Source organism: Amaranthus tricolor, chromosome 7 (genome assembly GCF_026212465.1).
Source record: "Amaranthus tricolor cultivar Red isolate AtriRed21 chromosome 7, ASM2621246v1, whole genome shotgun sequence".
NCBI lineage: Eukaryota > Viridiplantae > Streptophyta > Magnoliopsida > Caryophyllales > Amaranthaceae > Amaranthus > Amaranthus tricolor.
This window is the reverse complement of record NC_080053.1, coordinates 30,820,530-30,833,117: the sequence shown is the minus strand read 5'-3', so window position 1 is coordinate 30,833,117 and position 12,588 is coordinate 30,820,530. Positions and strand designations below refer to the sequence as shown.

The 12,588-nt window shown below is 35.3% G+C and overlaps 2 protein-coding genes across 2 annotated transcripts; one reads left to right on the top strand and one right to left on the bottom strand.

The window, feature by feature from the left end:
- Positions 1-577: 577 nt before the first annotated feature.
- LOC130818302 (protein METABOLIC NETWORK MODULATOR 1) lies at positions 578-4,011 on the top strand. The gene is made up of 3 exons (XM_057684425.1): positions 578-867; positions 1,987-3,007; positions 3,581-4,011. Exons 2-3 carry the CDS (start codon positions 2,018-2,020, stop codon positions 3,653-3,655), a joined length of 1,065 nt encoding a protein of 354 aa, XP_057540408.1. The 5' UTR covers positions 578-867; positions 1,987-2,017; the 3' UTR covers positions 3,656-4,011.
- Positions 4,012-7,416: 3,405 nt separating this feature from the next.
- On the bottom strand, positions 7,417-12,326 carry LOC130818290 (polyadenylate-binding protein RBP45). Its single transcript, XM_057684409.1, has 7 exons — positions 11,823-12,326; positions 11,041-11,509; positions 9,035-9,090; positions 8,829-8,959; positions 8,635-8,731; positions 8,386-8,535; positions 7,417-7,799 (listed from the first exon to the last, which is right to left on the bottom strand). Exons 1-7 carry the CDS (start codon positions 12,162-12,164, stop codon positions 7,797-7,799), a joined length of 1,248 nt encoding a protein of 415 aa, XP_057540392.1. The 5' UTR covers positions 12,165-12,326; the 3' UTR covers positions 7,417-7,796.
- Between the last annotated feature and the right edge of the window lie 262 nt (positions 12,327-12,588).

The window sequence follows — 12,588 nt, the reverse complement described above, 5'->3', positions numbered from 1 at the left end:
ATGTCACAAATTTCATATGTAAAATAATTGAAAATTTGTCTTAAATAAACTTTATAAAAAATTTTCGGAATAAGCTTCGAAAAATTAAATTTTCAAAACAAACAAATTTGTAATTGAGCCTAAGATCAAAGTTTGTTTCTTGTTACTAATAGTAAATAAGAGAAAAAATTTACTTTGTTCGTTGTTACTAATCAAGAACAAAAGAAAGATAATGTTATAACGTGTGAGAAGACCAAAAAAAATGGAGTAATACTTATTTGCTGTTGATAAAAGCAAACTAATATTTGTTGTTTTTTCCGTCCTTTCAATCGTTAAGACATTGTCGTCTTTTTGTTCGTTGTTACTAACTACGAGCAAAGAACAACAAATAAAGTCGTGGTAATTTTTTTTCTCTTTTTCTCTTTTTCGATGTTATTTCGATGTTAGTACCAACGAATAAAACTTGACCTTAGACTAGGACACAAATACACTTATTTATGAATTAAAAGTTCTTTGAAGCTTATTTTGGAAAAAAAAATTTAAAAAAAGTTTATTTTATTCAAAATTTTCACAATAATCCATTGCTTCCTCTTATTCTCCAACATCTTTGCTCTTTAGTAAAGCATTGTGTGACTAAAAGGTCAATTGTACCCTACAGGTATACCCAAATTAATGCTCATGTCAAATATGATATGAACTCTCTTTCAATCTTCATCCCTCTCGACTTCTTCTCAAACTACCCACAATTCCATTACATTTTCTGTTGAATTTAAATAGTGGGTTGCTCAAATTCAAAAGTCAAATTGCACGAAACATCTCAGAGCAGAAATTTTCTCTCGGACAATTCATCCACTGTTGATTAAGGAATTACTCAACCCTGCTTAATTGGTATTTTCTCCTTTACAGTTTGGCACTTACTTTAAGAAAATTAATGCGGAGTTTTTGAATTTATCCTATTAATTGATGATTTATTATTAGAATGAACTTATTTTTTTACGGTTTTTGCTGAATGTCTTAAAAAATTAATTTGGGGTTTTAGAATTTATCCCATTAATAGATGATTTATTAGCAGAATGAACATAATTTTTAGGGTTTTTTCTGACTGGTCAAATTAATCAATATGGGATTTCAGAATTTTTCCCTTTTATAGATGATTTATAGCAGAATGAACTTAATTATACTAGGGTTTTAGCTGAATGCCACTATTTACCACAAAAACTTAGGTTTATTTTATATTTTCATGGATTTCCTTGCTACTTGAAGGTTGTTAAATGTATGCTGTATACTGAGTCAAATAATAGTATGTTGTGTTGTTCAAACAGGTGTGCTTAAGCGTGTTGGAGTTTCTTTTTTTTTTTTTTTTGCCAATTTTAGGATGTCCCAAGTACAGTCTGATGCTTACTTGTTTTGGAAATTTTTTAGTTTTCAATACAACCTATGTTTGGATGCACTTTAATAACTTAGTAGTGCGTCGTAGACTCGAAAACTAGCTCTTATAGTTGCTCTCGAGTAGAGTTTTGTTCCTCTGTCGTGTCAAGGAACCAACTCAACCCAAGATATGTTATATACTCTAACACGGCCCCTCACACGAGAGCAAAGTGTGGATGCGCATAGGCGTTGAATATTCCAATATAAATGAGGGTTGTTAAGATTCGAACCCGTGACTTCTTATCACGTTGGTTTCCGATACCATGTCAAGAACCTAACTCAACCAAAAGCTTAAGCTGATGGTTGAGGCGCCAGGATATATTATATACTCTAACTTGTTGGGCAGAGATGGCGCAAACTATTAGAGACGAAGGGAGTATGCTACTGGAGCTAGTGATTAGATGGTAGTTTATAGTGAAAAAATAACTGTAATTTAACTAGTTTTTGGTTTTAAGTTTTGGGGTTGTTATGAATCATGAACTTTAAGTAGTGGATGCTCAAAAAACTAGTTCTGATTTTTAAAGAAATGATTTTTGTGTTATGTTGCCTTTGCTTGAGTGATGTCTGAATGTCATACAGGTAAACGTTACGTCGTTTTTGGCTTACGAAGATGAACCCTCCAAACCCGATAAGCAGCTCCTTTGCTATGCCAGATGTCACTGTGAAGAGAAAGCGAGGTCGTCCTAGGAAAGATCGGAGTCAAATCCCTGTGAAAAGTACTTTTGTACCACATCACATGGATCAAAACCAACACCATGGCGGAGGTGAAAGTGCGCCTATTCCTCCTGGATTTGAAGAAGTAAATGGGAGTCAACAACCACCGCCAGTTGATACAATCAACAACAGTAAAGAGGATTCAGCGGTTGGCCAATTAGTCACCGGTGTTATTGAGGCGACATTTGATGCTGGTTATTTGCTTTCTGTTCGTATTGGTGATTCTGAAACGAGCCTTAGGGGGGTTGTATTCAAGCCAGGACACTATGTTCCTGTTTCTGCTGAAAATGATGTGGCCCCAAGTTTGCAAATGATCCAAAGAAATGAAGTGCCTTTTCCATCGGGCAATCAAGGTCGTAAACGTCGAGGAAAAGAGAAAATTGACCACAATTCTAATCAATTGGCTAAGGCTCGAGCTTCACAATTGTCTATAGTGCCCGTGCAACCGTCCCACTTTGTTGGAGAAAGAGGTACTGTCGTACCGGTTATTTTGCAGCCAGTGAGCTTGTCAAATGGTGTAATCCCTTCTGTCGTATCACCTCCCACTATTTCTCAACCTGCTCACTTGGCAGCCTGCAAAAGTATACCGCCTTCTTTGATCCAGGAAGCCACACCCAAAGGATCTCAAACAGACGGTGGTTCCGCTCCTCAAGTGTGCGATGACCTTGTTAGTGCTGCCAAGAAAATACCACCGGTGTCTGCAGAAACATGTAATGATAGTGGACAGTCGAGCAAAGTGTTGCCAAATGTTTTGGCTCTTACAGAAGAACAAGTCCATGACTTGAGCAAGCCTCTGTTGGTTAAGCCCCTTCAAGCCATTCAGAATGCGTCAATGCCACACACATTTCCTGACAGAAGAACCGGCAAGATGACAGAGCTTCTGATGGTGAGCGAACTCTTGTGTTTCTAGCTTTCAGCATTCTGACGTTTATATCCGTTTGCGGGTGTTCGGAAAATTGCTTTTGTCATAGATTTTTGATTGACTTTTGACTTTTGGCTTTTGGGTTTTTTGTCTGTACGACAGAAAAAATTTGTTTAATAAATGATTTTTCAGCCAACTTAAAAATTGATTTTTAAGATAAAACCAAAAAACTGCTCATAGTAGCTTTCTCATTGGATGTTTTTTTACAAGTTTTCTCTAATAAATAGTTGTTAAGAGCCAATAATGAATTTTTTACAAAACATCTCCATAACAAACGGCTTAAACAGTTGGCTTAACTACTAGCATATCAGTCAATACTTTCAACTAGTCAAACGAACCAACAACTCTAGCCAACAGAACCTGCCAACATTCATTTGCCAAACTGAACCTTGCCTTTTCTATACTTTCTCTATCTCGTTGTTAAAATCGTCTTAGTACATACCAGTGAGATGATTGTTTTAAGCTTGAGGATTTCATAATTGAAGTGTTAATATTTTACTTTTATATGCTGACTAAAAATAACATTGCTTGGCAAAGGCTGTACAAGAAAATCTTATGGAATGGCAGACGGCTGAGAGTCACCATCAAGACATCAAGGGCCAAGAAAACTGACCGAACACAGAACAAACTTGGAAATTCATTTTTGACGAAGGATGAAAATTTGGCCAGTGTCAACATTGTCCCATCACCCGCCATTTCATACAGGAGGACCAAGCAAAAATCTCGCTGCCGATTAGATGTATAAGACCGAGTAGGTTTGATAGGAAGATCACCTAGATGATGTGCACAAATTTTCCAAGCTACTTGAGTCCACTATGCTGTTGAAGCCAAAGGTACCGTCGTTGTGCTCATATTTTGTGTGGCTCGAGTTTTTTCATATGTTGTATGTGTTCTATGAACTGTTTGAATTTGTTAATCAATAACTCTTAACAAACAATTGTCTACTTTAAGTACATGGTTTTCTGTTACGGTTACGAGTTAAAAAATGTAGATGCCCTAATGCTCTAGTTCGGATTGGCTCGGATTGCGTACAAACAAAGTCCATTGATAAAGTTTATCAGGTAGATAACTTTGCTGCCGTAATATGATCGTGCAAATCTGTTAACATTGAGCATGTGGTATTGCCTTATTTACTATCCAATTCGTCTTCTTGTTAGAATGTCGACTTTTCAACGGGTATTCAATTCGTTTTTTGAATCGGCCACAATTGGTTTTTTACAGTTTTGCTATGTGCAAAAGTTATTTTTGAGAGAAAAGAAATATTTATAAATCCTCATAGGTGACGATTAATACATATTCTATTGATATTTGAGGATTTGGATTAAAAAAATAAATTTTTAGAACTTTTGTGGAATTAATTGCAAACAAATAATTAAGATATGACCTCAATGAAAGGATATATCATCAAGACAAACCCTAATTCAAAAACCAAGCATGATTCTTCAAACGCAAAAGTTTTTCTCCATATAACGAGCTACTCTAGTAAAATCGTTTTTTGGTGAGACAAATTGAAAACAAAAATCTCATGCTAATAATTTATACCCCACTATGCCATAGTTATGGTGAGAGATCATCTTTGGGAGTATAAACTTGCAATTTCATTTCCAAAGTGAAATTGAACCAAGAAAAACCTAATGTCGTCAAAACTCTAGAAATCAATCTTCTCCAGATAAATTCTTACGATCTTGAATTTTTCATCCATGGAAGACGAAGAAGCTCAAAGTGTGCGTACCAAGGAAGATGAAGAAGTTCAAAGTGTTTATCGCGATCATAATTATGGTAATTTATTAGAACTTTTGGTTGAAATATGGTGCAAAATTCTGCTAGAACACACAATCATGAAGGAATTAATTCGTTTTAGTGCAGTACAAACAAGTTGGAAATCAATTGCTATGGTAATTGTTCCTCATCAAATTCCTTGGCTTATTGTTTTAATAAACCCTAAAAAATTGCTTACTCTTGATTTTAAAAATGCTTTCCATCAACAATTCCTTGAAGGACTTAATCATCATCTACAAAATACCAATCACCAATTTCTTCATAATCATCTTGATATTGTAAATGCTTTTACTATCGACAATTGATGCGAAATACTCGGGAAGATCGTCATTTTCATTTGCTTAATCTTGTTGATAATCGCATTTACAAGTTTAAATTCCCGCATTCTGCAAGTGCGATGGAAGATTCTGATAATATATATACTTGTACATTATCGTTTGGTGATCGGCGCACAAGTGTTTCGTCACTTTGGCCTAATAAGCGGATGAAATTTTCAACATACTGTTATAAGAATAGAGAAGCTAGGATGAAATCAATGTTATCAAAATTGATAGGGTCCAAATACGGATTTTATAAATGGAGTGATGGTATGTTCAACCCGTTTACGAGAGAAATGGTTTGGCTTCCATACTTGGAGAGTCATGTTAGCTGTACTGATCTTAATTTGCTTAGATTGGATGATGCACCCGGTTATGGTCTTAAGGATTTTTGTGTCGCGGCATGTATTAATGGAAACCCGGCTGTGTGGGAGCCGAGACAGAGTGATGCTAGTGATAAGAAATCGAGGTTGTGGAGGTTCACGGGGAATTATCATATTGTAGGTGATAAGATCGAGGATACAATCATACACAAGAGTTGTTTATACGAAATAGTTAAACGGTCGTTAGAGGTTAGAGTATTTGATCTCAAAGGGGGTGATTCTAAGAAGATTGAGTTGAGGTTTGATCCAAAGTTTCACAAATTGTATCAGGAAAATGGTTACAAATTCTTGGTGGAGTTACGTGGCAAGTTGTTTTTCATTTTGATGGCCCCATCTCATGTTCGCTTTAAGGTATTTCGGTTGGATCTTGATTCCATTAATTGGGAGCCAAGGAATGGTAACATGCTTATGGGGACATTATGGCACAAAACTGAACACTTGGTGAAGGATATTGGAGATTATGCTCTGTTTTTGAGTAGGCATTCTTCTAAAGCATTACATGTTACGAATTTCATGTCTCAAACTGTTAGAAGGAACTGTATTTACGTAATGCATCCAAAGAAGCCTGGAACTCTTTCGGTTTATTCTTTGAGAAATTCGCGTATTGAGGCCATTTGTTCTCAAAGATAAAAGGTTTCAAATTTAATTTTTTCCAAAACTCGCTTCACCATGGTTGATGGGTAAGTTTTGGGAAGATTCAGTTGAGTTGCAGAATGATATCTAGCTAGAAATCAATGAGATAATTCAGCTATTACGGATATTAGAGAGAGGCGTTGAGTAATTGTAATATTATTTGGGAAATTTTAATTAGTGAAATAAATAAATAAATAAATAAATAAATAAATGTGTTTGCTGAATTAATATGTTCCTTCTTTCACTAGTATCTCTTACCTTTTCAATTGTGTTGTTTCTTTTACATATACGTACAAATCTATTCTGTATGAGCCCCATTTAATGTTTTCTATTCTATTTTAATTCCTCCTTAACAAGAAATTTGATTCATAAGTTGTGAGCTCCGTATAAGGTTTTTAAGTCCACATTTTTTTTTGAATGAAGGTTTTAAATTCAATTAATTAACTATTAACTTGAGAAAAACATAAATCCAAGCTGTTGATTGGAATATTTGTAAAAGCCTATATTATTATAATACTTTCTCCGTTCTAAAATATTTGTTACATTGTTAATCGTTCAAGCTTAGTTTATATTTCGGCTAATGTGAAAGAAAAAATATAATTAAGTGAAATCTAATCGTTTACTCGTATATTTTCATAATATTAATTATTTTTATAAATTTTTATGTGTATAGTTTAATATGCAAATACTCAAAATAAAAACGCAAAAAGTTAAACATAACAAATATAATAAAACGAAGAAGAAAGGTAAGATGACTATTTATTGAAGTTGATAATTACTATTGCTTTTGTTACTCATATTAGTAATTTATACATCCCACAATTTAATTTGATATAATTGAATAAAAATAAATTATAATTACTTATTTAATTTAGTAAAAGATCATTTATATCAGGATACAGAAGATGAGATTTAAAATCATTTTACTAGAGAAAAACTCAAATAAATCATGTTGGTTCAAAGTGTTTGGGTCGGGATGAGCTCGTGCAGGAGCATTCGATGGCAGTGCAAAGGATCAAAACGCTAATTTGCACTTGCTAATTCTAAAGGAGAACGTTCACAAAACAATTAATTTTCATACACAAGATTCCATTTTATATCTCGCTTATTTCGTTAGGGACAAAAAAATATCTTTTTTTTGATTTGCAAGGAAGTATATTAAAATTACTCATTAAATAGCAAATAATGCTTGGTACTAGGGTTAATTGTAATGTAATGCATGCTAATATAAGATTGATTTTCTAAAATTCCTCCCAGGAGCTCCACACAACCACCCCAAAATAATGGGTAGATCATATACTAAACATCTAACTTAAAAGACATTATTTTGCACACAATAACAATCCAGGAACATAGGTCACCAGACAGCAGTTATCAAAGTCTACAAGATTTGGGGATGACAACTAACAGCCATACATCCAGAAAAACACTAAAGTGATGTTTATATCCCACCAACATACGACAAGTTTTTGTTACAAAGGAACCGAGAAGAGAAAAAAACAGAAGAAATTCTGAGAGGGCGGAGGAGGAAGGGGAAGAAAGGCTAAAATACATATATGACCATAGGAAAATTCATATACCAACTCTCAAATAGCACGTCCATCCACCATCTCACTCAACCGCACAGCTCGCATCAAGAAATTACTGCAAAAATAAAAGGATAAGTTAATAGAGTATTCAAAGTACATGAAAACCGCACCAAGATAAGGAACACTATCTATACATGGTGCACAAGTCTTGTATCCTGTCCACAGCGAGAGATCAATATAAACTAGAGTCAAAATGGAAACCACTCAACATGAAAAGAGCAAATATCATGGGGTCAAATCCCTATCCGTGAAAACTCAATACCCCTGAATACCATCCTAACAGAACAATTTGACGTTCAGATGCCTCGCACAACCAAAAAACTTGCAGTTCAACAATGGAGAATACATAAGGTTCATAAAATATAGATCACTTAACTTCACCAGATAGAAAAAAATCTTGCAGAAGCAATAAAATAATTAAAACAATTTATTGAAAAACCAAAATCACTACACACAGAATCCAAAACTACGACAACACTGAAATTCCCAAGTAAATATTCAACCAAGAAGCTGCACTATTTAATACTACCATTGATTGAACACTGTTAAGAGTGGAAGCACGCAAAAGTAGTTTATAACATTTAACACATAAAAGCTATTCCGACATGAACTACCACAAGTAAAAAAGAAAGCTAAGCCACCTGCTGTGTTTGCTGATAATTTCCGTATCCAGCAGCATAATTTGCATAATACATGTTAGGGTCCTGAGGGGCGGCTGCATACCCATAGGCATCATATCCCTGGGGATATCCGTAATAGCCTCCATTCCACTGAGCTTGACTAGGCTGTGTCTGAAATATTAGCAAACAAGATATACTTGCTATTCAGAAAAATATAACAAGCACCATAAACCAATCTACAAAATTGCATCAAGGAAAAAGAAAGCAGACCTGTTTAGATGATGGACTACGACCCCAAGAAAGTCTTACATTTTGCGAACCTATCTGGGCCCCATTCAATGCTGACAGTGCTTGCTCAGCAGCAGCTCTATAAGAAAGAAAAAGGGATATACAATCAGGTAAAGAAATTCAAAAGCCTACAAAAGATAACCACAATTATGGGTGTCGAAGCCACATTAACCCACCTGTTTGCGAACTGCACAAAACCACAACCCTTGCCAACTGGTATTTTCACATGAACCAACTCACCATATGAACTAAAAAGTAGTCTTAACTGATCGTCTGAAACATTGGGATCCAAACCACCAACAAATATCTGCAACCGATACATGAAAACAATTGAGAATTCAATTTAATAATAACCACAACCAAAAAAAAACAGTCTACCCACAGTTGTGTTATTTGGATCATTTTCGCCTGGATTTCCCTGTGCATTCTGATAAGAAACTGCAAATAATAAACAGGGAAAAAAATGTAACGAAGTAGATAAATACTCAAATCCAGTAGAGTCAATGAAGACAAACATGTAATAATTTTTAATTTCAAGCATACCTCAAAAACATTGAATAATATACCAAAATGTTCAGAAAATCAATACCAAAAAAGGGCAGAGAACGCACAAAAGCAAAGCAAAGAAAACCATAGCATAGCAAAGCAAAGAATTCATGACAAACTAAAAAGAATCAACATGGACTAATAAATTAGTTGAGACTACTCAGCAACACCACCACACCACCACCTCCCATGGAAAAAATGGACAAAATACAATAAATGTTGAAAAATACAAGAAAAAACATTCATGCAAACGAAAAAACATTGCAAATGCATGGAAACCTCAGCCAACAAACATCACCAAAGTATTCGGTTGAATGTCAGGCAGTATATAAAAGAAAGATGTTTGGTACAAAGCAAAAAGATCAGCTACTCATTGTACAAAATGCACGTTCAATCAAAACAATTCTACAAAGAAGACCAAGAATCCAGAACTGTAGTTTCAAAGAAGTAACCGTCCCTCAATCTCGCAGACTCAGAAGGCAACTAGTGGAAAGTTCAGTAAAAAGAAAAATCAAAACACATTTTAATTTACTTTTAAAATGGAATGAAAAGGCATGTACACAGCAGACGGTTACCGCAAATCAGCAACGGAGGCGTTTTCCATTATTCCAGAAAACTCAAGACTCACATAAAGCCAAAATTTCACTCTCATTTCATGTAAGCAATTTCAAAGGGTAATCCAAAACAACTTCAAAGTCTCAATATCAACCATCTAGCTCTAAGATGACCTCTCTCTACATGTTTGACAAAGGCGACTATGCCAAAAACAACAGCCAACAAAAACTGAGCATTTGAATTGGAGGCAGCCTAGATTGGTATGCAAGCACAGTTTTAATAAGTAGAGGCTACTACAACCAACACTACTGAATCCAAGACCCAAACAATAACATTCTAACCACCACAAAGAAAATCATGAGAGCAACAGAGAAGACATGAAAGATAAAATCAGACAAGCGTTGAAGTTCCCAATGAGTTTGCAAGACGCAAGCATGCACTGAAGTAGAAACAAGTCCCAGGGGACAGTACAATACTTAAAAAGTATGCCATGCACACATATTCTGATAGTGTAGCCTTGCGGGTTAAATAAAATAACATCTAACAAAAAATCAGGTAAAAAATAAACCACAATATTCTCCCAAGTATGGTTAAAGACTATAAGTCATAACTTCAAAGTAACTTAACTAAACTGCCAATAATTAAGTAAAAATAATCAACAGGGACAAGAAAAATGACAGTACAAAGTACTGAAATAACACTTTCAAACAGTTTTTTCAAGGCATTTGAGCAACAAAATGTTAAAATATAGCCCATGAACAAAAAAATAAACAAAAGAAAAATTTTAAACGTAACCACTAAAGAGTAAAGACCAAGCGATCTAGGAAATTTAAATGAGCTTTAAGAAAAGGTAACTGGAAATTGAAGTGCGAATGTAGCATAAAAAATGCCACAAGAACTGAATCGAAATATTGAACTTCGGGCATTAAAAATGACTGACCTAAAATGAGGCCACGCACTAAGTGGAATCATTTCAGCTGAACTCAATTCCAGGCCCCCAATACGAGAGCCACTTGGTGTCCTGTTTTGATACAACATGAGTTTTTATAAGCGTTTTCCGCAATTTTTTCATAGAATTATCTTGCCCAAGTTATAAAGGTAAACTGGAAGGAAAGGACTTCATAAAATGGATAGGTTTGCAAATAGAATCCAGCTAGCTTAAGTAAACAATATGACATTATCATGAGTATGAACATATTAATAAGCATGAACATATGACATTCAAACAATTCCAACATCTAACAAAAGGCATGACAACATCAAATAAACCTTGCAATAAACACATACCTTTCTGCTGAACATCAGCAGATTTTTTATTGGCAGCTGGGCCAATCCTCATTGGCCTGGTTGACAAGACAGCTCCATTCATTTCTGTCATTGCACGTTGTTGTTCACTCTCATCCGCGAACTTCACAAACCCATACCCTTTGGAGCGTCCTGTAATATGATCAGTGATAACCTTTGCACTCTTAACAGAAGGATAGTGAGTACGGAATGCTTCTTGAAGCATAACATCAGTAACATCTGCTGCTAGATCTCCAACAAAAACTGTGAAGTCGGGGGTGTCATCTTGTCGTCTCTGACCAGCACCAAGTGTAGCCCAATTCAGTCTGAAGGCCTGCTCAGTTTGTGGCATCAGAGTACCATTGTACGTAGCAAGAGTCCTTTCAGCTGCAGCTCGGTTAGCAAATTCTATAAACCCATAACCTTCAGAAAGGTTGGTTTGCTTATTTCGGATAACCTTGGCACTTAAAACCTGCATAACAAAAATTTAATAACAAATGATTTTTATATAGGTAGAACAATATCCAAGGTAACTGGATGAAAATTAAGGATAGTTAACAAGCATTCATCTGCCCTGCAAACATGTACCAAAGGCACAACTCTAAACAATCTCCATCTCACTCAATCATACAAACTCAAGCAAATTTCATTTCTTATGTTATAGAAACATATTTATACCTCTACAGAAATTAAACGAATACTATAATCTAAAAAAAACCCTAACCAACATACAACAGGATACCACAAAAAAAAAAAAAAAAAATTGTACAGAAACATATATATACCTCCCCAGAAGCAGCAAAACAATTAATAATATAATTCTCATCCATCCAATACTGCAAATCCCCGATCCAAAGCGATCTAATCTCATCAGGATTTGATACAGGAACCGAAGTCGGAGCCACCGCCATGGGATACGGCTGAGGCGAAACTTGAGGAGGAATACCCGGTTGTTGTTGGGGTTGCGGGGGCCACATCTGAGGTGGATATTGTTGAGGCGGTGGAGCCATCATCCATGGCTGTTGTGGAGGTGGCTGGCCATATTGAGCCGGTGGTGGTTGTTGGTTAGGATCGGCTTGTGGTGGCATCGGCGGCGGGATAACTCCGGCGGGTGGTGGTTGCATCATTGTGGATTGATTTACGAAGTAAGGGGAGATTTGTGAAAAAAGGGGAAGGAAAAAGAAAACCCTAGATGAGAGAGAAATGGATAGTTGTGGAGGACACGAATGAGAGGATTTTCCTTTTTCCTAATCCTCCAAACACTAGTGAGGGGATTTTTTTTTCGGTAGGGCGGTGTATTTATACTTTTTATTGTTCTATCAACATAGTAATATGCGAATTGATTTTGTATAGACTTAGTATACATTAAAATTATGTGCATTAATTATAGGTTTATAGAATGTGAATTTGTAAGAGTGAATGAGTAGAATGAAAAGTGAAGAGCGTGTCATTGTATGTTATGGAAGAATTTATTGAAAATTATTGTGCTTTAAATTTGTATTAAACTTATTAAATTGTGAGGTGTGATGTTGATAAAAGAAAATGTAATTA